The following is a 26,137-nucleotide window of genomic DNA, read 5'->3' as shown; positions in this document are numbered from 1 at the left end:
GGGCAATTGTAGCGGCAAGGAGGGAGGGGCCCCAGGTTGGGTTAAGGAGTTGAACAGGAAGGAAAATTAAGAGTCTTCTGGCCTGACGTTAGGTCAGGTAGGGGAAACTGGCCAATGGCTTGGAGGAAGCCCTTCGGTGGCTGGGGCTGAGATGGGGACAGAGGGTTACCTGTGCCAGGCAGGGGGCACTTCTCACACTTGCCGCCCCAGGCTTTGCCCACTCGGCTGCAGCAGCATATCTGCTTGGTGATCTGCTGGGCCAAAGGCAGGGTGCAGGTGCCGGGCCCCAGCAACCGGTAGCACAGCCCCTGCTGCATGGAGATGGCCTTGTCCGCTGCAATAGACACGGCAGGTGGGGATGGGCAGGTGGCCAGCGAGAGGGGAAAGGCAGTGGGTGGAGGAGTGACTGGCCACGTGTGTTCAGATTGGCTTGGCCTGCATCTCAATGTAGAATTTGGGGCCCTGAAAATGCTCACAAAACATTTGGAAGAGTAGCTGCAGGAATGCTTTTAGCACCTCCTCATGTTATCTGTTTGAGGCGACCCTTGACTCTCACCCTCATGCGGAGAAGCTAAGAGCAGGAAATGTGGATGTCTCTGCTTGTCTCCAGATTCTGAGTCTATACGTGTTTACAAAAGCCCATCCTGGGGAGCACGAGGGAGGAGCAGTGTGCTCTGAGGGCCACAGTCTCCCTGGGGAGATGAGACGAGGTGAGAACCACAGGCCTGATGGGGAGCTTTGGGGACCAGGCCCTGTCTTGGTCGTCTTTGCAGCCCAGACACCCTGGACAATGTCTGGTGCATGTAGATACTCAGTAAATGCTCGCTAGATTGATGGCTGGCTGGCTGGATCCATGAATCAAAATCCCATGGACTGCAGTGAATGTGAGCCACGCTGGGTTTAGAAAATAACACCACCAAGGGCCATCTCTGCCTCCCTGCATAAAGGGTCTCTTTCCAGAACTAATAAATAAGTCATCATGAACTCTTCCTGAGAGTGGCCAGCTGGGTTCTCCCCATTCTGGGTTCCCTCGTTCTCTGCTGTCCCTTTAAGGCTCTTTCTTACTACCTCCTTGCCCTGGGGATGCTGGGTCCAGTCTTTCCCTCACATGGGTGCTCCCTCTGGGTGGTGCTGGAGTCTGTTCATCTTGTGGCCTCCCCAGACCCAGTACCTGGCGGTTCACAAACAGAGGGCTTGGCCGGCCACAGGGAACTCTGCTGCGCCTTGGGTGGCCCACCTGACCTGGGTCGCTACTTTGCAGAGGCCAGTCGGGACTGGTTTTATTCAGTACTGGTCAGGCCTCCCTGGTCTGGCTGTGCCGTCAGCTCTGCCATGGGGAGTGGCGGGTGGAGGGAGGCACTGCCAGCCTGGGCCTCTCCCAGCTGGAAACCACAGAGGTCACTGGAAACAGCGGCCTGGGTGTTCACACATGCACACACATGGACACGATGCTGATACGACTAGTGACACGTACGCGCTCACGGACACACGGGGACCGCAGGATTACGGAAAGGCCCCGGGGCCGGCAGCAGTGCTGCTCCTGCTATGGGCAGGCTCCTTAAGAAAGGTCTGCAGTGAAAGGACCAGGCTTCTAAGCTCAGGCACTGGAAGAGGCAGCCACAGCTCAGCCAGACATCACAGCAGGGGCGACACACATCCTCCCCAAGCAGATGAGGCAACAGATGGGACAGTAATGATGAGAGAAAAAACAGAGGAGGTAGAAAATCCCAAACTGCAAAGCCCTCAAAGAAATACATAAAGAAAACAGAGAAGCAGTGACTGTCTCCGTCCCAGCAGGATGAGGGATCAGGTTTGGTACTTGGGGCCCAGTTCCAGGTGGAGGAGCAGCCCCTGGACTCTGCGATAGGGTCTAGGGGCACTTCTGCTCTCAGTCTGGCCCGTGGACCTTGAGAGTCCCATCTGGCCTCTCAGCGTCCCCACCCTGGGTCCCGCCTGCACTCACACACACAACGACTCCTGGATGGATCCAGCAGGAGGCCGGGTCTGCAGGTGCACAGGTAGCTGCCCCTGGTGTTCACGCAATCCGAGTCCTCGCACAGGCCCAAGGTCAGGCACTCGTTGATATCTGCAGGGTTGGCGGAGATGACCAAGTGACCCCCGACCCAGGCCTGATGGAGGGGAGGGGCCGGGGCAGAGTTCTCCTATGATTCTCCAAATAGAAGGACAGCAATAAGAGAGCTGCCGTTTACTAAGTGTGATCCCTCTCTCTGGGCCTCAGTTTCTCATTTGTAAAGTGGGGATAATAATAGTAACGATGATGTAGTCCTGTTAGGGGGACAAAATGAGATAAAAATTGTGAATCGCTGGGTCTAGGAAATGGTAATAATGGTCATAATATTAAGAGCTAATGTTTATTGAGTGCCTCGTGCCAGGTAGTATGCCAGGTGGATTGCATAAGATACCTTATTTAATTCTCACAGTTTTATCAAGTAGGTCCACACGGCCTCATTTTATAAGTGAGGAAACTGAGGCTCCAGGAGTAACTTGCCCAAAGTCACTCAACTAGTAAGCGGCATCCTGGGACGTAACAGGGGGAGTAGATGAGGGCAGAGTTTGAGTTGGAGGGTGGAGAACAGGCTGCCCAGTCCCTCCTATTCAGTCTTCCTTGAGAGACCCTGAAGCATCTCTGCGGGACCCAAGATCCAGGGACCATGTCCACAGTGAGAAGCTGCAGGATGGAGGGGCCCTGGCAAGGACGAGGAGGCGGGAGGAGGGAGGCGGGTGCTGGGAGGTGGAGCAGAGGTTTAGGAGGACAGGGGAAATCACAGTGCTCACACTCTGAGCTCCAAGAAGTCAGGGGCCCTCTTAGCAATGGCACCTTTGCTGATGATGGTGAGCATGGAAGATCTGTGATGGCCGCCTACCTCCAGTGCCAGGAGATGACACATGGCAGCCCAGTGTCATCAGGGCTGCCTGCTCATTCACAGGCTTTGGGGAAATTGGCACTGAGTACAGGAATAAAGGGGCTGAGGGATGACTCAGCTTGGGCACCAAGGGGACCTACTGCTTAGCAGGACGTTCTATTGGGAGGGAGAGCTGGGAAGGGGAACTGATCCGTTTGCCTCCAGTCTATGGCCAGAGTGATGTCTAAACACAAATCTGACTTGCCTCATGTCTGCTTGAGAAGCTTCTGGGCTCCCCCTCACCTCCTACAGGGAGCTTCTAAACCCTCACCTGGTATCCAATGCCCTCCACCATTTTCCAAAAGCCTGTGGGTGGGCCGGTGGCTCTGATGAGACCCTGGGATGCGCTTCTTATCTCCTGTGGGTGCACTGGCTGTACTCCAGCCAGCCCAAACTGCTCCTTTGCTCATACTCATACCTCGGCCTGGAATGCCCGCATCCCCTTCTAGCTGGCCAACTCCATTCATTTTTTAAGTCTAGGTCAGGTATCACCTGAAACCTTCCCTGATCCTCCAGTCTGGGAAGGGGCCCCACCATAGGATCCCATAGCACCCAGTGCCTCTTTCTCTCGAGAGCACTTCTCTCACAGTGTGTAATTGTTAAGGCATCTGTCTTCACCTGGGGCAGCGGCTGTGTCTCATCCATCACTGTGAACTAACACCTAGCACAGTGTATGCAGATCATAGCAATACCCCAAAATTAGCCTGTGGAAGTAGGAGAGAAGGATGGAGAGAGGAGGGATGGTGCCTGCAGGTGCAGAGATGAGCGGGTCCCATCCCAGACAGGGAGACCACAGCCACAGACATGGGAAGGGGGAGGTTTCAGGGGCAGGGCCTCCTGGGGAGGGCACCTTGGCATCCTGAATCCTGTGGGCTTGGTGGAGGAAGGACAGAGAGCACATTCGAGATCCTGGGAATAACTTTAACACTGCAGACTAGGAAACCTGCCAGGCGGAGAGGATGCTGAGGACAGTTTAGATATGAGCAGCCCCATCGCACTCTCTAAGGGCAAAAATACCAACTTCTCCCCACACCCACTGTCCGTGAGGTCCTTGCCTCTTTGCCCTGGAGGGAGGCTAAGCCTGGGCTCGGCTGGGTCAGAGGTCTTCCCTTTTGCCGGGTCCAAGCACCTGTTCTTATCCATGGGCCAGAAATCCCCACAGGCAGATAGCTCAGCCGCCCCAGACTCCTCTCTCCTGAAGCCTCCACGGGGAGGGGACCTAGGAGACCATCTGGGTCAACCCCGTCTCTAACCTAGCTTCAAGCAAAGTGAACTGCACAGACAGTGATTTGTCCAGTTCCCAAAGCTCTCCAAAGGGGCAGCTGCCTCAACCCCAGGAGCCTCCCACTGGCTGGAAGGCCCAGCTCATATCTCACCTATTGCCAGGTCCACAGCCAACAAGGGCTCCCTGCTCAGAGCCATGGCTGAGCTCCCCCCTGCCCGCTCTTCTGTCCTGAGGTGTCCCTGGGCCTTGCCCCTCTGGGGGCCTCTAATGCAGAGCACCTGGGCCTCAGCTGGCCTTACAGAGCCTACCAGCCAGGCCAGCAAGGCCAAGGACTGTGCTTTATGGTCCCCCTCCCCCACTCCCCCTCCATCCCCTTCACCTGTGCCCTCCCCGCTCCCGGCTGCGAGAAGGAGGCCTGAGCAGCTGAGGTGCTTTGCTGGGAAGAGTCCATAGTGGTCCCCACCAACTCAGGCTGACTTGACCTCCCACCCTGGAGTTAAAAGTCTTCCCATTCCAGGGAGAGCAGCCCAGGAGGCGAGTGGATGTGCGGGGACCGTGGAGCACCTTGAGATACAGCACAACACAGCCCTACAGAGTCACACACCCAGATCTGGGTGGGGGTGGGTAGAGATGGGGAGGAGGGGAGGGCTTGGCTCCCAGGCACTTTCTCAGCTGCCCCATCGCTATCCTCTGACTTCCTTGGGCCCCTGGAAGCAGCAGCCCCCATAGCTCCCCCAAGCCGGGGCTTAGAGCTGCCCAGTGGGGACCACTCAGACAGTGGCGGCTGCTCCTTATATCTGGGGATGTGGGTGTCTTCCCGCATCATCAAGCCTCTGTTATTTCTTTTCCCCAATCCCAGCCCTGTCCCTGGTTATTCTTACCTTGGCAGTGAGTGAGGTTCAGTCTCTTGTACCCCTGGGGACACTCCAACTGGCCATTTTCAATCACTGGGGAGGCTAAGGATTGAAGATACAGACAGGTTTCACTGGAGGGCCCTTGGGCTCCTCTGTCACCCATGCTGGGAAGTGGGGTGCAGTCTGGATGTCCAGCCCACTCTGCAGCTGTGAGGCCCCATCCCCCCAAGCCATTGCCCTGGGTAGCTGCACCTCCTTAGCTGAAATCCCTTCCCTGGCTCTCACCAGGCTACTCTCAGCCCACCTTGCTATTACTAAAAATGATACCTAGTGACTATATATCTTGTATATATAGTTATAATAATATAGCCATATAGTTATTAGATACAGTATATATTATATGATATCAATGTTATACAATATAACATGTGATTGAACAAACTTGTGTGTTTTTTTTTTTTTTACTTTTTGTTTTTGAAGTAATTATGGATTTGCAGGAAGTTGCAAAATATAGTACGGTGAGGTCCTGTGCATCCATCACCCACTTTCTCCCAATGGCTGCATCTTACACAACTCTAGTTGTTTTGTTAGCTTTTAAACATCTGAATATGACAATTCACAGTCTGGTTCTAAGTTCAGTTTATTCTGATACTTGGTTTGAATGCCACCCTAGCTGACAAAGCCCCCCGATCCTGGAAGAAGCTCGCCATCGATTGCACTTATAAATCCATGATATCCATTCACTCACATTCACCAACCACGGGATGTTGTTGTTGAAATTTGGTTAGTAATTTTCACGTTCCCTGAGGTCAGTTAGTTGTTTTTACAAAGTCAAAAAGAGTTAGAATATCCCAGTTCTTGAGTTTTTCAAGTATGCAAGTGGAGAGGATTTATAGCAGCAAATTACAGGATGATGGCATTTTTTCCAAACATTCATTTTCAAAAGGCTCTGTCCCACCACAACTTCCTTGAAAAGCAGCCCCGCTTAAAGTTTATAACAAAACTGGGCAGTGGTCTGAGTCCAGACGGGCCAATAAGGCAATAACTGTCAGTATTTTGGTGCTGATATATGTCCTATCTTGATTTCACACCATTCCTCTTACTTTAAAGAGAGAGAGAGAGAGAAAGTGTGCTTAAAAACAAAAACAAAGAAACAAAAACAACTGACATTCAGTAAAAACAGGGAAAACATCTCCACTACCTTGGAGGGTCAGACTCGTATGTCAACCTCCAAAGAAGTGTTTTGAAGGTGTTTTTTTTTGAAGATGTTTTTTCTTGAAAAGGGCTAGCAGGTAGTATACTATTGACAGCTGCCTGTGATCACAGAAAAAGGCAGGAAATGTGGAACACCCATCTTTTTGTTTAAAAAAAATGAAGAAGGACTGCTTTTTCAGTTTGATGATTCCTTTGCCAAGACATAGCCAGTAATTCTCAAGGGGCACAGGCATTTCCACAGACACTATTCCAGGATGAAGCTCCGTAAAGATACCTTTAGACTTTAAAGATCTTGTTTTATGAAGTTAACCGCATGATGACTTCCTGTGACAGCTTGTCTTCTCCCAGCTTTGACTTCTTTGTGGCAATACCTTGCCTATGAAGGGTACGGGGAGGGGACTTTCCAGTTAGCATTCCCCAGCTCCATTGCCTTGCTGGTCCTAACATCAGCTGCTGTACTTATAGAGTTATTGGGTAAACCTTATTTTTATTCAAGAAGTCATTTACTGTGGAGAATGTAGGTCTTCTATCTTCTAAACAGGTTCAACCTTTAGTGGCTTATGCAATAGACAGTTCTTCATATATTTTATTGCTGAAATAGATTCTTGCAAATACCAAGAGACATGTTAATAATACCTATACCTTCATCCAGTTATACAGCAAAATGTGAGTGTCTCAGTGTTTTAAAATGTTTTCTTTTTTTTTTTTGAACATTTATTTGTTTATTTATTTGGCTGCATCGGGTCTTAGTTGGGGCACATGGGATCTTTGTTGCCACGTGTGAGATATTCGTTGTGGCATGCAGGATCTTTAGTTGTGGCATTCATGCGGGATCCAGTTCCCTGACCAGGGATTGAACCTGGGCCCCTTGCATTGGAAGCGGAGTCTTAGCCACCGGACTGCCAGGGAAGTTTCTAAAATGTTTTTCTAATCAAGATAGCTTTTACTCTGTCATTAGCTGTTATCTCTGGGCACATTATACACTGAAGGCAAAGTCTGGTATTAACGATAGTAGATATAAGCTGTATTTTTTTTTTTAAGCTGTATTTTATATAGACTTCTTGATCATTTGGCTCCTGGGGTCCATTTTGGGTCCCATCTGAGAGGTCATCATTATTTTTACCTTGGAATATGGCTGATTATGTGTCAGAGGAGAAGTGTCAGCATTGCATTTTTAAAGGATCGCTTAGGATTATTCATATTATTTTATTTATTTATTTTTTAAAAGAGGATTTTAAAATAATTAATTAATTAATTTTTGGCTGCGTCGGGTCTTCGTTGCTGCGTGCGGACCTTCTTTAGTTGTGGCGAGCGGGGTGACTCTTTGTTGCGGTGTGCGGGCTTCTCACTGCGGCGGCTTCTCTTGTTGTGGAGCACAGGTTCCAGGCGCGCAGCCTCAGTAGTTGTGGCTTGCTGGCTCTAGAGCACAGGTTCCAGAGTTGTGGCGCACGGGCTTAGTTGCTCCGCGGCATGTGGGATCTTCCCGGACCAGGGCTCGAACTTATGTCCCCTGCATTGGCAGGCGGATTCTTAACAACTGAGCCACCAGGGAAGCCCCTCATTTTTTAAATCCTGTTTCTCTGCAAGAATTTTTTAGAGTCATTTCTCCACTTGGTGAGGGCTGCTTTATTTAAAACTAGACAACCTAACTGAAAAACCCCACAAACAGGGCATTGTCGTGCATTACATGTTGTGATACCAAAGACAGACATGAGGAGGTGCCGTGTTTCCCTGGAAGCCCCACACTTCCCTGAGGACACTTGCAACAGTCTGACATAGAGATCAAGTGAGGACGTAAATTAGTAAAGCTTCATTTTTTTTTTAAGATTAAAGAACTGTAAATTGAAGTTGTAATTTTTTCTTTTTTGCCACAGATGGTATTCCCCAGGGTTTGCATGTTCTTCCACATGGGAACTAGGCTTCAGCCTAAAAGGCCGCTGTGTGGCGATAAGTGAGTATTCTGAAAATGCTGACATTGAGAAAAAGGATGGGGTGAGGCCGGGAAATGTGAGCGCCTGGCCCGGGGCCTGGTGGCATGAACTGAAGATGGGGAGGAAGAAAGAAAGAGGGGAAGTTGTTTGGAGAAACTCAGAAAGCAAGCAGATTAGATGCAGGCGCAGAAGGTGGGAAGGAATATCTTGAGGCTGATGCCAGGGGCCTGGAGAACTGAGACAAGGGGACATCTGGACAGGGCTTCGGAGGCCTGAGGCCTTTGGTGCGTATTGTCCTGTCTGTTTCTCCTGTCTGTTTCCTGTTTGTTTCACAGGTTAGGAAGGAAGGTGAAGCTCAGAGGGGGCCTAGTCGGGGTTGCAACCAAGCTTCTGGCTGCCAAGGGCACATCCCTCCTACAGCCAGAGAGGAAGGGAGGGGGGAGCCAGGAGGCCAGGGCAGCAAGGTGGTACCAGGAGGGAGGAGGTAGGCAGAAGGACCTTGCTTCTTTACAGAGCAGGAGAGGGGTGGCAGAGAGCTGGGATCACAGTAAGGCTGGGCACCAGCTGTGGCACCTGCAGGGTACCCCGAGAAGCTGAGCAATGCGTGAACTAAGAGGAGTGGGGCTCATCCGTTAGTCTGGAAACATGCGCTTTTTCTAGAAAGTGATTTCCTCCTGAGAGGCACTCTGCCTTCTCACTGGCCTGAAGAGAAACTGTCGGCTGGACAGCCCTTGGTGAGGGCAGACTTCTAGAGAGAAAGAAGTGTCAAAACCAGCGTTCCTCGTGAGACACCCATTTTTGCCAGCACCCTGCACCCTACCCACCCCGAACCAGGGCCCTCAGCCCCCTTCCTCAAACCTCACAGAGGCCTCCTATAGGGCGCTGGATCCCAGCTTCTGTAAGACCAAGTGCAGCAGCCAATCCAGAAAAATCTGCTTATATATCTTTGGGGGAAAGAAAGTCGAAGTTGAGATGAGCACATGGAAGGGAGAAACCTTGGCTTGGGGTGAGAATTCAGCACTCACCCACGGCTCTGAGTGAGATTTCGGCAGTGATGGGAGAGGGCGGGTATCACCAGGCGCACCTCCCGAGTGCTCCCAGCACACGTAGGCCTTCCCTTGCTGTAATGCTTAATGGACTGTGCTGTGGCTGCCTGTTTGCTTGTCCATCTCCCCTGCTAGTGCATAAGCTCTGTGAGGACAGGGACCTTGCCTTCTTTGTCATTGCTATGTCTCTGGAGTCAAGCACAGCACACGGAACAGTATAGGCAATCAAAATGGAATGAGTAATAATAGCAGACACTAAAATAGCTCATACTGTGGGCTAGGTCCTATTATAAAGGCTTTACAGGTAATAACTTATCTAATCCTCATAACAGGCCTTGGAGATACTAATATTATCCCCATTTTACAGATGAGCAAACTGAGGTACAGAGAGGTTAGGAAACATGCCCAAGGTCACCCAGCTGATGGATTGAGCTGGGATTATGCATCTGCTTCTTGGCCCTGACTCCGAGACAGAGCTCGGGGAGGAGACGGTGGAGCCATATGTCTGGCCACAGGGCTGTTTACAAGCCATGCTGATCTCAATCTGTGATGACAGATGGCTGCAGCAGGGAGATGTGGAGGGTCCCTTGCCACACACCCTTCTGCCCAGAGAACAGATACACACACAGACACACAGACACACACACACACACACTGGACAAGGCTAAGTTTGATGCACAGGGGCACGTGAGCAGGCTGGAGCTGAACCCTTGATCTGTAGACTTTAGGTGGGTAAGCTGGATAGAAACTTTGACTCCCCGGGAGCAGTGGAAAGAGTGTGGGTGCTGGGGCAGCGAGACTAGCGTCTAATTCCTGGCTCCACTCTGACTAGCCGTGTGACCTGGGCACATTTCTTATCCTCCTTCGGTCTTAGATCTTTCACCTGTAGAAGTGGGGACAGAAACTCAGTTCGTGGGTTTTTGTGAGGATTAACTGGTTGTTTACTGAAACAACCAATGTCAGACTGAAGCTAGCATAATGATAATGCCTGGCACAGTACCTGTAGGTATTCCTCAAGCCTCCCTCCCTCCCTTCCTTCCTTCCTATCTCCCTCCCTCCCTCCCTTCCTTCCTTTCTCCCTCCCTCCTTCTCTCCCTCCCTCCCTCTCTCCCTCCCTTCCTTCCTTCCTTTCTCCCTCCCTCCCTCCCTCCCTCCCCCCCTTCCTTCCTTCTTTCCTTCCCGAAACACAGTTTCGAGGAAAGCAAGGTGGCCTGCTGCCCCTCACTGGCTGGAGACACTTGGGCAAGTTACTCTCTGAGCCTTGGCTTTCTTATCAGCAAGATGGGGATGACTTTTCCTTTCTCAGAGGGTCATTGTGAACACTAAACAGGCGTGCAAAACCCGGAGCGTGATGCGTGTCACATATTGGTAATTATAATAATGTCCATTATTCCAGATTTTCCTCCTTGGTGGAGTCCTAATGGATCCTGCAATGATTGTGGAAATGCCACCCAAAGACAGGCTCTGACTGCTTCCTCGGGAGGCTCCGGAGCCAGAGTGGGTGTCTTGGTCACCATGACCAGTGAGGTGGAGAGGGGTCTGGTCAGAGCCCTGGCTCAGACAGGCGCCGCTTCCGCCACCCTAACCCTATCCCTCCCAGGGCTCTCCAGGCCAGAGATGCCACGTGTCAGTGACACCCCTGCTAGGGTAGGGAGGGTGCTAACTGGAGCTGAGTCACAATTCCCAGGAGGCTTCGAGCCAAAGAATCACGGCTTTTATCAGCCCGACAATGGGAATTCTGAAAATCTCATTTCTTTAGGGCAGGAGACTGGGTGTCTGACCCAGAGTTACAGAGAACAGGAGCCCCACCCCGGCACAGCTGTTCCCCCAGCCGGGGTCCTCTAGCTCATTGAATGCCTAAGCCAAGAAGCAGAGGAAGGGGATTACAGAGCGATTGGAAGCAGGGCTCTGGGGTCACATAGACCTGGAGTTTCAGGCCCAATTTCTTCATCTGTAAAATGAAGATAGTAACACCCACCTAGAGATGTTGTTAAGAGGCAAGGAAATGAGAACAAACTTCGCGTGGTGCTCGGCGCGAATTACATCCTCTGAGTAAAGGGCTGCTAATGAGGACGTGATGAGAGTGTTGCTGCCATGACTCGCCCTAGGGCTCTCTGCTCCAGCCTCCTCAGACATCACCTTCACATGCCCACTCTCCTCGGGGGCTGGCATCACAGACCTACACCTGGAACACTCCTTGTGGGCAAGGGCCATGGCAAAACCCAGCCAAACCAAGGCTTTCCTTCTATTGAGAGTTTCAAATAAATGTTCGGATGTATATATAAACCTATATTCCCTCAAAAATCAATTTCCTTTCCACACACCTGTTCTTGGTAGGCATACTCCTCGTGGCAGGGAGTTCAGGACTTCTGGAAACATCCCATTATATTGCTGGGCAACTGCAGTTTTTAATAAGTTGTCCCTACTGCTCAGTTTCCAGTTGAGTTCTGCCTACTAGAAACACCCACACGTTGGCTTTTGCCCACGCCCTGAAACCACACGGAACAAGCCTGCCCACTCCCCCGCAACCCCCGGATGTTTCTTTCAACGCATCTCTGTTAATTCAGGCCTGCACTGCAGGTTGCTGCCCTGCCTGTCTGTTCAGTCCAATCTTCTGGCAGGATGTTGTCCTTCATGTATACGTGGAATACAGTCCTGGGATGCACCCTATTGACTGTAAAATCCTGGTCTAGCATCCTGAGTTGTATCGTCTTCAGGTTGCCCCAACGGCCCCCTCCCCAGAATGATTAGGGAGATCCTGGTCTCCTAAGAATCAGACACACTGTGATTTGAATCCTAGCTCCCCTGTCCTAGCTGTGTGACCTTCGACGAGTTCCTCAGCCCTCTCTGAGCTACATTTTTCTCCTCCGTCAAATGGGGATAAAGATTCTTAGCTTGCCGCTGGTTGTGACAATGAAATGAGATCACGTAGGTGCAAAGCATGGCACAGTGGAAAACTTCAGTACCTGGCGGCTCTTGTTGTTTTTAAGAGGGAAGGACGCAGAATTTCTTGAAGGGGACGAACAAGAGAATCAGCTCTCCCTGGAGACACAGGGAGGGGCCTGGATTCTGGGGTGAACTCATCCTACGCCAGACAGACGGAGAGATGGTCTCGTGGCAAACAGCCGGGGCCCACCACTGCGGGCCGCGCGCCGTGTGCCAGCCCAGCCTGCCCCAGCAAAGGGGCCTTGGGGTTGACACAGCCGGTGCCAAGCCAGATGGGGCAGCTGCCAACTTTCCAGTCAACCCAGATGTCTGTCTTTCTCGGATGAGAACTCAAAAATGTGGTCTCAGTCAAAGTGGCTTTTGAGAGCTGTGTGCTCTCCAGACCCTGCAGAAGCTGTGAGCTGCGACTTTTGGTACCTCCCCAGGGGTCAGAAGGATGTGGCTCAGGCCAGGTTCTGGCAGATCAGCTGCATCTGTCACTCAGAGTGAAGGGAGAAAGGTGGGGGGACCAGAGGCTGACCTAGATTGACTCTCTGAGCCGTTTCCCTAAGAAGGCACTGAGGAATTTTTCTGGAAGAAAAGGGATTTGTCTGTGCCATGTAACTGAGACTTCAAGGCAGTCCTTTCCCATGTCAGAAATAGCAGCACTGCAGGGACCTTCTTCAACCGTCCTGTACAGCCTCAGAAGCCAAAGCTGATTTAGCGGAAGCCATGAAGTCACGTGGTTCCCCCCCGCTGCTGGCTCCATCACTCCCCTCACCCCCTGATTCTACTAGACCACCTTGTTGGGGATGACAAAGCCCTTCCCTGAGGGGAACAGCCTTATTTTATCAGAAGAGAAATAGAGGTTCAGAGGGGCATAGCCACCAGGGCTGAGAGTGTTCCGGAACTCAGGAGTATGCCTGTCTTGCCGACCATTCCCAAACCTACCCCAGCAGCTCGCCTTTTTTTCTAGAGTCTTGCACAGCAGCTTGCCTGTCTTGCCTACTTAAAGAAACATTCCCCACCCCGGCCCCAGGCCTGGGACTGGAGCTAGGTGTCTGGCACCCTGTCAACACAAACAAGGCTCCCCAGCATCTTGCCCCTTCTCTCTACAATGCCCAGCTGCGCTTTAATGCATTTTAAATGTTTACATTGCCCTTTGCAATTTCTTGCTCAGTGTGGGGAATGCCTAACATTCCAGGGTCTGCACCCTTGTGCCCAGCTTGCTGAGGTGTGCCGAACACAGTGAGGGGTGGTGCGAGCAGGGGACAGGGAGGGGGTGGGTGCTCAGCCTTGGGTGTGCTATGCTCCAGGAAATGTTCTCACTCTCTCGATCTCACCTGCCTGTGCAATTTCCTTGGGTTGTTAAGCTCTTTCCCATCTCTTTGGCCCTCTCTAATAATTCTATTTTTCTAAAATAAATAATTTATTTATTTAACTTTTGGCTGCATTGGGTCTTTGTAGCCGCGCGGGCTTTCTTTAGTTGTAGTGAGCAGGGCCTTCTCATTGCAGTGGCTTCCGTTGTTGTGGAGCACGGGCTCTAGGCACGCAGGCTCAGTAGTTGTGCCTCGTGGGCTCTAGAGTGCGGGCTCAGTAGTTGTGGCGCACGGGCTTAGTTGCTCCGTGGCATGTGGGATCTTCCCGGACCGGGGCATGAACCCGTGTCCCCTGCATCGGCAGGCAGACTCTCAACCACTGCGCCACCAGGAAAGCCCCCGAGTTGACTTTTGACAGGCAAAAGAAATACATGCCAGGCCTGGACCCGAGCCCAGGAGCGAGGCCTGCAAGAGGAAGACAGGCTGATCGGGCAGGAGCCACACTCAGGCATAAGTACCTCATCACCTGTCTCCCAACTTTAAGATCAATGCCTGTGAGAGTGGCATTTTGCTCACTCCTGAATTCTCAGTGCTCAGTATAGGCAAGGCACCTGCTGAGTATTTGCTGAAAGAATAAATGAATATGTTAGGTTTTCCCACCACAAAAAAGAGGGCTGGCCGCTGAGTTTCCCATACCCCAAGGCCGAGGACATTCGGGGACAGATGCCCAACACTGATTCAAAGGCTGAGAGGCAGGAAACAGGAGCTGGGGAGGAGGCCTAGGGGTCCCTCCAGGGAGAGAGTGAGAGAAACACTGAGCCACTAAATCAAGACCTCTGGGCCCCTGGTACCTGGGCAGGAGGTATGTGGAAGGGGGTTGAGGGGTAGAAGAGGGCCCAGCATGGGATGTAATTCCTAAAATCTGAGCAAGAACAACTGGCAAAAGAGAGTAACCCATTCCAGGCCAACAGACCGAGCAGGCAGGCCACGCTGCACCTGGCAATGGGTCTGTGCCGTCAGAAGCCTCCGCCACCAGCCAAAAGCACACTCAAGGTCGATTTGGAAAGCTCTCCTAGTTTACCAGCCTGTTCTACCTGCCTGGCCTCTGAGGTCCTGGTGGGAAATGCGGGGGGTGGTGCCTGCAGCAGAGGCCAGGCCCTGGGAGAGCTTTGCTGACAACCCTGGACCCCGGCACCCAGCACTCACCTGGTCTGGGTGGACACGGGGCACAGGAGGTCACTCCCCAGAAGGCTCCCACACTGCCACAGCAGTCCTCTTGGGCAGTCAGCTCCAGCAGGGGGTTGGCACACTGGAAAAAAGCCCATGGACACTCATCACCTGCTTCCCTCCCCTGCTGTGCACAGAGATGTCACAGGAAAGCCTGAGACATGAGCTCACCACTCACATCCTGCAGAGAATGCCCCCACACAAAGGGAGGGGAGGAGAGGGGAGGAGTTGTCCCGGAAGGAAGCAGTGAAACCCAAAGTCCACTCTGCCAGACCCTAAACTTGGGAGGGGAGTGGCAGGAACACATCCAGATAAGATCTTGTCTGTGAAGTCTGCAAACTGCCCCCATCCATGTTCCCAGCCCACAGAGGTTGGGCTTTCCTCCATCAAACTCCAGGGTATGCCAGGGCCACCTCCGTGAGCAGGGTCCATGCTCAGCGACACCACAGCTGAGAGGTGGGGAGGAGCTGGGGACTCAGAGGCCCTATCCCTTGGCTACTCACTACCTCCCCCAGTTCCGAGGAGGGGTTTCCGGGAATGCCAAACTGCAATCCTAGGGAAAACCATCCTGGGTCTGGCTTAGCCCCTATCCTTAGGTGCCTGGACTCAGAAAAGCTTACATGATTTCCCATCACCGACTGAGGCTGCCACCGGGGGTAGGGGGGATGGAGTGTCTTATCTTTGCACCGCCAAGGCTTTGGGGTTTAACCTGCATTTGCTAATTTCACATCTCTGTGACTCCACCCTTAACTGAAGACCAAACTCCTTCTCGCCAGATCTAATAGCCCCACTACCCACGCACCGGGAGTCCTACACTCAGCTCCAGGAGAGCCCAGGATTTGCTAGGACACAAGGACGCTTGTTCCCCTCCAGAGGGGGCCTCTCTTGGGTCCTCTTCTGTGTGCCCGGCACTGACAGGTACCCAGTGACGACCAAGTAGGAGGCTCAACCTCTCTACACTCAGGCGATTTTATGCCCTGAGTTTTCCCATGTGGGGAATGGGAGACCATGTAGATTCACATTCCTTAAGAACACGGAGGAGAGAGAGAAGGAAGAGGGGCACTGCAGGAAGCAGTTGTGGTCTCAGAAGACCCCGGAGCTGGGGCAGGAGCTGCCTTCTCACCTGTCCATTCACAGCACTCAGGTAGCACCGGCCCAGCAGTGCCGGAGGCCTGGGCACCACCGGGGGTGGCGGCCGAGGAATCACTCCAGACCGAGCCGGGATGCTGTTGCTGTCCCAGTGACCATGGCTGGGGCTGGCGGGGAGCCAGGGCGAGGGTCTGGTCTCCACGCTGTTCTCCTCTGGGGCCTCCTCGACCTCGCCCCGTACCCGAGCCACCTGGTGGACCTGCACGGAGGCCTCAGGCGGGTGGTGGATGTGCACCTTCACCAAGGAGGGGTTCACAGAGGCTGGGCACAGAGGCTGGGGTCAGAGGTGGGGAAACAGGGCCCCACCCTCTGAGGAGTGCAGCAGCCCTGGGCCAGGCGAGCCACTGGCTGTGTCTCCCCAAAACTCGCCTCCATTTCTTCACTCTACTCAAAACCCAGAACAATACCCCAGGGAGGACAGGACCAAGCACAGGCTCCTTCCCTCCACACCTTAGCACAGGCTCCGGACGCGCAGGCTCAGCGGCCATGGCTCACGGGCCCAGCCGCTCTGCAGCATGTGGGATCTTCCCGGACCGGGGCACGAACCCGTGTCCCCTGCATCGGCAGGCAGACTCAACCACTGCGCCGCCAGGGAAGCCCCACACCTTTTCTTGAAAAACCTTCATTACCAACTTCCAAACTACCTTCCTGATTCCACCTCCCCCCATGATCCTGCACAACCTTCGAGCTCCAGCCCAACAGACCCTGCATGGTTCCCACTACATGCCTTTGTTCACACCAGTCCCCCTGCCCAGGAAGCCCTCCACTCCCCTCTGCTTAACCAAAGCCTATCCATTGTTTAAGGCCTAAGTGAAGTCCACCTCCCCCATGCAGCCTTCCCTGAACTCCCCAGGCTTGGGGCTCTCCATCCCCTGATCTCCTACAAAATTCTGTGTTTTTCTCATGCATCCTCCCTCTATTGTTCAGAACCATGGGTTCCTTGAAATCAGGACCCTACCCTTATACTCTTTTGTTTCCCCCATCGCACCCAGTAGGGGATAAGAGCAACAACAACAAAAAAAAAAATTGATGAACTCAGATGAAAGGGCAGAGAAAAACTTAGGGAATGAAACAGCGCTAAGGGTAGAGGAGAAGGAAGGGCTGGAGACAGCTTCCCGTCCCCTCCATGAAGATGCCAGCACCCACCCTATGTGGTTACCCAGGTCACCTCCCAGCCCCACACTCACCCTGCTGGTTGGAGAGAGGCAGCGTGAAGGTGGACTGCTTCAAGGGGCCCTGTGGCGAGGCCCTGTGGTGGACCCCCCTCTCTGGAGGCTCCCTGTCCAGATTGGGAGCGGGCAGGTGGCAGAACTTCCCAGTGGAGTTGGTGGGGCACCAGCATTCGTCCCTACCAATGCAGCGGCCTCCATTCAGGCAGGGGATCTGGCAGAAATCTACAACATCGACCTCAAGGTGACGTGGTGGAAGAACACAGCAGCACCTACTATGTGGCCGCTGGGTGACAACAGGGAAGCAGGGGGAGCAAGACCCCCAAATCTGGATGGCTTTGGGAACCGGGCACCCCCTGAAATGCAGGGACTTTCCAGGAAGCCTGGGAGGATGAAGGAGGGTGGATAATAACAGGCCTTGCCTTTCCTCCACCCTGCAGTAACCTGGGGGATGGGACGGGAGTGGGGGGCTTGGGGGGAGTGGCACTGTTAACGCCTTCACTTTTCTGTGGAGGAAACTCGGATTCAGCGAGGTTGTGAGACTTGCTCAGAGTCACATGTGACAGAGCTGGGTGAGAACTCAGCACTGTGCGGTTGGAGACCATCCACAGGAGCCACGGTATGAGGGCACCCGGCCCCCTTCCTGCAGAAGAGCTGGGATCCAGCCCAAGGCAGGCCTGTCCTTCTGGCTACCCCTGCACCCAGCGCCAGGGCCAGCCAGGAGCCATGTGAGCGGGGAATGGACTCACAGATTCGGAAACCAGACTTGGGGTCATGCCCGTGGCCACTCTGGCTGTACAGGGTGGTGGTGTCGCCACGCTCGCAGCTGCTGGCACAGCGCCCATGGGCACAGGTCTGCTTGCAGACGGTGGGAGTGAAGACGATCTTGATCTTCTTGATTTTCTCCGTGAGATTCAGCCCTGCAGAGAGAGGGCTTGGGTCCAGGGGGCAAGGCTGAGAGGCACAGCTGTGACCTCCAGAGGCTGGTTAGAAAGGCCCACGGGACTGGGTTGAATCCATCCCAAGGGCATTTGCTAAGTACCTCCTGGATGCGAGGTTCCATAGCGGGGGCCGAGTAACAGCTCACAGGCCAACATCTACTGAGGGATGCCAACAGGCCAGCACCTGAGTTCATGCCTTATACACAATACCCTGCTGAGTATTATTTTAGGTTGAACCACTAGAAATGGCCATTTTTGTAGGTTAAAATGGTTGAATATTGGCAATGCTCTTATATCTAACCTAATATTTCCATCTGACAGTTAAGGAAACCGAGGTTCAGAGAAGGGTGGGTTGCATCCCAAGTCACACAGCTAGCAAGGGCTGCAGCTGGGCTTTGCACCAAAGGGCAGAGAACAGAATGTAGCTCAGACTTGCCAGAGAAGAGAGTTTTCCAGGAGAACACCTGAAAGAATGATTTAGAGTCGGGTGTTGGAGGCCCTAATGGCCAGAACAAGGATAGGGAACTTTATTCAGTTGGTGGTGGGAAATCATTGAAAATTTTCAGTGAGAGATCAAAGACGAAGTGGGGGGAGGGTAATGCCATCTGAGCTGGGGTGTGCAGGTGGATGGAGAGACAGGGTGACTTGTTGGGAGGTCTTTGTAGCAGTGTGAGCTGAGGTCGCTCCATTTAACACAAGTGGAAATACAAAGGAGGGGTATTCATTCTGTATAGGGGGCCCAGCGGGGAAGCCAGGAGGCGGAGGGGTTGAGAAGGGAAGTATAAAAGGTCTATGGAGACTTGACTGTGAAGGGAGGAGAGATAGAAAGGAAGGCAGAGGGAAGTGAGAAATAGCCATGCGTGTGTGTGTGTGTGTGTGTGTGTGTGAATGGGAGAGCTGTAAGTAACTGTATATGCTCTAGGGAAAGGGCCGAGTGGGGGACAGGTTGAAGGGGGAGGAGAACCGGGGTGGGGGGAGGGCAAGTGACAGCCTAGGGTTCCAGAAGAGTCAAGAAACAGTGGGATGTGCCTTAGACAAGAAGAGGGGGCACTTCCTTTTCAAGATGGCAAGAAAGGTCATCAGCTATAAAAAGGACACCGATGCATGCTGTCCACAACATGGATAAACCTCAAAAACATTACACTAAGTGAAAGAGCCGGACACAAAAGGCCACATGTTGCATGATTCCGTTTATATGAAATGTCCAGGATACGCAAATCTATAAGGACAGGGAGTAGCTTAGTGGGACCAGGGGCCGAGGTGAGGGTGGGAGCGGGGAAGGGAGTGACTGCTTAATGGGCACGGGGCTTCTTCTGGCAGTGATGGCAATGTTCTGTAATTAGATGGTGCTTGCACAAAATTGTGGATATGCTAAACATCACTGATGTGTACTTTAAAATGGGCAGGAAGGTGAGGACTCTGGGGAGTGGAAAGCATGGCCATGGGATGGGGCTGGGGAAGGTGGGGGCAGCTTGGAGTAGCTGCTCTGAGGAATGAGAGAAAGTGTCCAGGCACACCGGGAAGGATGGCTGGGCAATAAGCAAGAATGTGCGGAGGCTTGAATCCTCAGGGATGCTCAGCTCTCTCCTCTGGGAAGCAGAGGCCCCACTGTAGGTAACAAGGGGTTTATAGGAAGGATGAGGTGGAAGGACCGGTGCCAGGGAGGTGAGGTTCACAACTGGATATGAGGGAAGCAAAGGCAGGACAGGTGACAGATGGGGCATAAATGGAGCAATCAAGGTCTAGGTGTCTCAAAGGGGCAAAGCCTCCAACAGCCGGTTTAGGACCCCTGGAGCCCGACACAAAGCAGATGCTTGACAACTGTTTTGTTCATTGGCTGAAAAGATAAGAGGGTGACAACTCAGCCCTTCTGAGAGGGTGAAGGGGGAAGCAGAGGTGGGGAGAAGGAGGTCCAAGATTTAGATGCCCTGCTCTTTGAGAACCTGGAGCCAGGGTGTCCTTACCCCAGGAGGATGACGGGTGGCCCAGATATGCTGCCTGCTGGGCACCATCCTTCCGTTCAGGGCCTGGCCCCACGGGCAGGGCATTGGAGGTCAGCGGGCCATTGGCCGCAGTGGCCAGATAAAGTCGGACAGTCTGGGACAGCCCCACGTGCTGCTGGGTGGCGTGTGTCTGGCTGAGCCCACTCAGGGTCCTGTGGAGACAACCGGGGCATGGGGTTTGCATCCCAGGAACAGTGTCTCTGTGCCCTTCCTGTTCAGGACGTCCACCCCCGCCTCTGCACTAGAAGAGTGTTCTCTGGCTGCCTTCTTGCCAACTCCAGGAAAACAGAGGTGCCCTGAGACAGGGGAACAGGGCTAAGGCCAGCTGGCTAGTTCGGTGGGAATGTCTACCCCTATGTAGAACTGCCAGGCTGTGGCTGGGTATTCTGGGCAAGTCACTGAGCCTCCCTGGGCCTCAGGGCCCTCGACTGCAAAATAAAGGTGTTAGATTGGTCCCATGTAGCTCTGACATTTGAAGAGTTTGAGACTCTGATGGACCAGCCCTTGCCCTAAAACTGAGTCCTGTGCCTGCTTCTTGCCACTTCTTTTTTATTTTTTATTTTTGCGGTACGCGGGCCTCTCACTGTTGTGGCCTCTCCCGTTGCGGAGCAACAGGCTCCGGACGCGCAGGCTCAGCGGCCATGGCTCACGGGCCCAGCCGCTCCACGGCATGTGGGATCTTCCGGACCGGGGCACGAACCCGTGTCCCCTGCATCGGCAGGCGGACTCTCAACCACTGCGCCACCAGGGAAGCCCCTTGCCACTTCTTAATACAACCTTTCATACAAATTGCTTGTGGAACAGGTGTCCAGCAAATACACGTTAACAGATTGATGCGGGGGCAGGGTCCCTCTGATTAATGTTATTGTAAAAATAATATAACAACAATGTTCAAGGAGAAAAAAAATGAACTCATCGTCCTCCTACCCCAACACGGCAAATACTTTGGCATATTCCCTTTCAACCTTTGCACAAGTATATGTTCTTACACTGTTGTCATCACTTGCAGATACCATTTAAATTCTGATTTTTCACTTAACATTAGATTGTACTTTATACAATTCCACAATTTTCATATTGATCATCTTAATTGCTACAAGGTAGTCTATCTGAAGATGAATCACAATTTATTCAGACATTCTCCTGTTATATACTTAGATTGTTTTTTTAATTTTTAACTGTGGACATCCTGACTCATAATGGATTTTTTTTCTTCGGTTAAAATATTCCTTTAGTATAGGGGGATCCATTAAACTGTTTTTATTCTGTATATTTGAAAAATATTTATAAGAAACATTTTGAAAAGGCTTATTATTTTAGGATTAATTCTGTGGACTAGAATGACCATATCAGAGGTTACATTTACGGCTCTAGGTATACACTGGAGGACTGCTCTCCAAAAGGTTGTATAAATGTCCCATTCAGAGTGCAGCCTCGCCAGCATTATTATATTATACACAGCCTCGCCAGTGTATTATTAATTTTTCATCATCATCTTAAATGATACTTCAATGTCGCTTTAGCTACCTTTTTTATCATTTCTGAGGTTGAATTTTTTTCATACATCTCTTTACCACTTGTGAAAATTTTCTGCTCATGTCCTTTGATGTCTTAACTATTTGAGTTGTTTGCTCATAAACTTGAACGGTTCTTTATGTGTTTATTATAAGGCAGGTCATTCTACAAGGCAGCCTTGTGGTAAATACTCTGTCACTGTCAAAATGTATACGAACCACTGTATACGTGACAGTGTCTGGACTCTGGTGGGTGTGAGCACATTGTAGACATTGAAGCTGAGAGAGTATTTACTTGCCCAAGGTTATACAACAGGTAAATCAGGCCCCAGGACTCCAATCCAGCAGAGGTTGACTCCTGTGCCACCCACCAGAGCAGCCCAGACCATGACAGAAACTCAGCCTAGAAGCCTCTGCTCAGGCCTGGGGTGGGCTCTTTCCTCCCGTAGGTCCCACCCCTAGCCTCTCCACTGGATTCTTTGCCCAGGTGGGTCCTGGGACCCTCTCCCTCCATCATCCCTACTCCTGTTCTGTTGGCCCCGGGTGTCCAGGCCATGAGCAATCTCCTTCTCATCCCTTCCTGGCAGAAGCCAGAGCAGCACAGGTGTCAGAGTTGGGCACCTTCCAGCCCTTCCCCAGCCCTGTTGGCCTGGGACTTGGCTCCCGTGAGCTTCACCACTGCTCTTCTTCCAGTGCGACCAGCAGCAAATACTCACCCTGACAGCTCCAAACATGCCCCAGCCTGCTCCCCGAGTTTGAGGGCTGGAGTGAGAGAGAGGGCCCGTTAGCCACCCCAGAAGCTCTGGGAGCTGTAATGGACCAGATTTGGGGGCTCCACCCTCAGGCACCTGCTCCTAACTCCGAGGAGAAGGTCAGCACAGCCAGCTACAGCAGAAAACACAATCCTTCCAATGGCTTCCAAGAGTTCACCAAAGAGTGAGAGGTAAGCGAGCTGGTGGGTCGGTGGAAGTCTCCTCCTGGTGGCACCAAGCCGGTGCCGTGGCTCAGCTTAGTGTCAGCATCACAGAGCACCCAGGGAGCTAAAGGGAGTAGTTCAGGTTCTGCCCGGACCACCTGGGACATTTCTGAACTTGATGCTGACAAAGAGCTCTCCAGTCTGGTCAAGGTGGAAACTCAAAGGGTTCTTTCTTGGTCGTTTGCTGTCACTGTTGTTACTGTTGCCATCACTTGTTTCTTTAGTTGGAACTCAATGCTAATGGCCCCAAGATTCCTGAGTTCAAATCCCTTAAGGGCCAGAGGTTTAACTTTGCAGAGAAGAAAAAAAATGTCTTCCCTAGTTGTAGAAAGGACCTGTCTGTACAGAGAAGAGAGGACAGGAGTTGGGCCAGGCAGATGTCAGTTCTGCCTCCTACTTGACCAGTCACTGAGATCCCCTGAAACTCAGATTCCTAATCAGTAAAACAGGAATAGTGACACCCACCTCACCGGGCTATGGTGAGGACCCAGGGGAACAGTGACACCGTGTGATTATTTTGAAAATATAAATAAGTTGTCACAAGTTGAAAACTATGCCAGAACTTTAAAATCACATGAACAAAGAAAAGAAAGTGCTAGCTATAGTTCAGACAAAATACCTCTCCCCAAGCCACTAAAAATTCTTCTTCATCTAAGAGGAATAAAAGACACCTCAAATATCTTGTTATACTGCCCAAGCATCCTTACATATAAAAGGCCAAGCGACTAATCTGGTGTCAATACATTTTTAACAACCACAGCCTTCTGCGCTCAATCCATTGTCATCTACTGCTGTGATGAGGATTTCGGATTAAACGATAGAAATCAAAAAGTCCTACCTTCTGAGAGGCTCACAGCCAAGTAAAGAAGGAAGCCTTGGTTCTTTGATAGGTCCTATGTCTTACACTGAAAACACCCCTCTAAAGAGTCAGCTATCTCCCTTCATAAACCCCAGACCAGTCCTTGGAGGTGGACAGGGAGGGAGGGCCCCCCACCCCATGTGTGAAGGGCTTCAGGTCCTCAGCTCAGCTCTGGCTCCTAGAGAGTGGTAGCAACAGAGGCAAGTGAGAGCTGCACTGGGAAGGTGACTTTCTTTGACTAAAGTCCCCGGAGCGGGGCTGTGTCCACTCTCAGCTTTGGAAGAACTGCTTCGATTTCGTTAAAGGATAGCATAAAGGTTCTCAGACTCGCCTGGCCCAAGATTATCTCTCTGGGATTGTTCCAAGGAGGTCCTGGCAGAGCTGCCGCAATTGATGGGAACATCCATCTCTCTAGACTTCAGGATTTCATGGATCAGTAAAATTTTGAAACAAATGTAGGGGACCAACATAAAGTTGCCAACTTTTTACTTAGGTAAGACATTAAAACACACACACACACGCACAACTCCCAATTATTACCACCATAATTTTATGAAAGAAAAGACATTTCAATGCCAATAAGAAATATTTGAATAAGCTTAACTTCGTGGATATCTCACCTCATTGACTTTATTTTTTTCATTTCTTCATGGACCAACGAAAACTCTCATCACAGACCATCATGGAGCCAAGGAGGAGCCACTGGGTATGATCCACCAAGATGTGCTCTGGCCTGAGGACTCTCCGGCTCTTTCAACTAACTTGGGAAAAAACCTTCCATCCCAGCTGGCTGGGATCTTCAGACCTGAGTGGAAACTCCCTGGACAGTGCATACCCATGATAATGCCACTCAGCTGAACATGGTGCCCCCATATTCTGCCCAACTCACTAAGGTTCTCAAACAGTGATGGGGAGATGAGTGGGTGAGGGGCTCCGTGCCCTCCTTCCCACCCACTTTCACCTTAGCCTGGTGGCTCCACTCTATCTAATTGATAACTGGGTTTCCACAAACTATTTTGTTTGCTAAGTGTTCTGCTGCCAAAAGAAAGTTTAAAAACATCACTGCAAAGTACATAGAATAATTACAGCTCCCATGGACAGAGCACTGAAGGATGTACTTTAAATACATCATCTTATTCATGTTATTTTATTGAATGAAAAAAGTAAGTTGCAGAATAATATGGACAGTAATACTTCCAGGTTTTTGTTTGAAGAAAAACCTCTCTCTCTTCCCTACAGATATTTATATAGGCATAGGAAAGGTCTGGAAGGATCTGTAAACAGTGGCTGCCCCTTGGGGATGAGAATGCCTAGGTTTGTGTAACTACTGTTTTAAACTTTATGTTTCCATATTTTTAGATTTTTTTCAGTAAAAAAAAATTTGTTTTTTACAGTTTTACAGTAAACATGCATTATGTTGTAATAAAAATAAATCTCTATTTTCCCCAGCAACTCCAATTTATAGGTAAGGAAATTGAGGATCAGGAAAAGCATGATAAATGTGTGTATATTACTAGGATCCAAGGTGGACTCTGATGGCTAACAGAGGTACAGGAGTTCAGATGTAAGCAGGACCATGACATTTGAGCTGGGGCTTAAGAGAAGGGTAGGAATTTCACAGTCCAAAATGAGGGGGAAGACATTCCAGATAAGAAAAGTAACAAGAAAACGCGTGAAGGTGGGAAGCATGGGCCATATTTAAGGAAGGATAATGAGCACAGTTGGATAAAGCATAGAATGGAAGGGAAGGGAGGGAAGGAAAATAACATCCATTCAGTGCCTACCAAGTAGTGGACATCATTCTAGGTGTTTTACATAACATATCATTTACTTGTCCAAACAACCAACCCTATGATCAAAAACCTCTGCTTGGCCAAAATGACTTTAAACAAAGTAAAAAGACAAAAGACAAAATGGGAAAAATATGTGCAATTCATATCACGATAAAGAACCAATCGCCATAATATTTAAAGAGCTCCTAGAAACAGAAAAGACAGACCAAACCAATAGCCCTAGAAGAAAAGTCAGCAAAGGAATATGAACTGTTCACAGAAAAAAAACCCCAAGCGTTTCTTTTTTTTTCAAGATCAAGATTTTTAAAAATTAATGTTTCATTGCTTCATCAAGTACATTCTCAAGTATATTTTTTTTTTTGTTTACTATAAATATATGGTGACAAAGAGCACAGTTTGAAGGAACTGCACTGACTTTTCCTAAGGCACCAGCAGTTTTCCCCACCATGGCTTATGAACCATAGTGCAATTGTCAACACAATGAAAAAGGAACTTAGTATTATTATTAAAATAGTTTTAACCCTTAAAGGGTCTTGGGCTCAACAGATAGCACTTTGAGAACTACTGTTTTACTAGAACAAAAATATATTTCTCATTTTTATTATGTTGACTTTGGGTTAGGTACAGGTATCTTCATTCTGGAATCCTGGCAAAAGAAAAAGTCTTTATCTGGCACCTGTTTTTCCTGTGGCAGAGGAAAATGAGCAAAAAAAATTCATGCATTGGCTTCCAAAGCTTCTTCTTAGACATGACCTATATCACTTCTCATCTTCCATTGACTTTGGTCAAGTCCCATGGCCAAGCTTGATGTCAATGGAAAGAAGGAAGCACTCCTCCCATAGGTAGGGACCCTGGAAACCGTGGCCTCCGACGCCGCTCCCCCGTCCCGGGAAAGGACACAATTCCCCTCCTCGCCTCCGCCGCCACCTCCAACCACCCCCAAAATAACCCCTACGGGTGGTAAGAGGCAATTATAACCCGGGCGAGCGTCGGGCGGGGGGATGGGCGTCGGGCGGGCGGGGTCGGGGAGCGCGGCGCGGGTCCCCAGGTGGGGAGGGGAGATGCTC

At 51.1% G+C, this 26,137-nt stretch overlaps 1 protein-coding gene across 1 annotated transcript in view; it reads right to left on the bottom strand.

Annotated features, from left to right (window-relative positions):
* The window catches only part of LTBP2 (latent transforming growth factor beta binding protein 2), a 98,969-nt gene that overhangs the window by 30,547 nt on the left and 42,285 nt on the right, over positions 1-26,137 (bottom strand). The window contains exons 4-11 of the mRNA XM_024737764.1: positions 19,890-20,080; positions 17,734-17,904; positions 17,003-17,209; positions 15,790-16,076; positions 14,646-14,748; positions 5,031-5,105; positions 1,964-2,086; positions 170-334 (exon numbers count right to left, since the gene is read on the bottom strand). Of these exons, the coding sequence (XP_024593532.1) occupies positions 170-334; positions 1,964-2,086; positions 5,031-5,105; positions 14,646-14,748; positions 15,790-16,076; positions 17,003-17,209; positions 17,734-17,904; positions 19,890-20,080 (1,322 nt within the window). The remainder of the gene's footprint in view (positions 1-169; positions 335-1,963; positions 2,087-5,030; positions 5,106-14,645; positions 14,749-15,789; positions 16,077-17,002; positions 17,210-17,733; positions 17,905-19,889; positions 20,081-26,137) is intronic.

Source organism: Neophocaena asiaeorientalis, unplaced genomic scaffold (assembly GCF_003031525.2).
Source record: "Neophocaena asiaeorientalis asiaeorientalis breed wild unplaced genomic scaffold, Neophocaena_asiaeorientalis_V1.1 scaffold49, whole genome shotgun sequence".
Classification (NCBI taxonomy): domain Eukaryota; kingdom Metazoa; phylum Chordata; class Mammalia; order Artiodactyla; family Phocoenidae; genus Neophocaena; species Neophocaena asiaeorientalis.
This window is presented reverse-complemented; position numbering and strand designations above follow the sequence as displayed.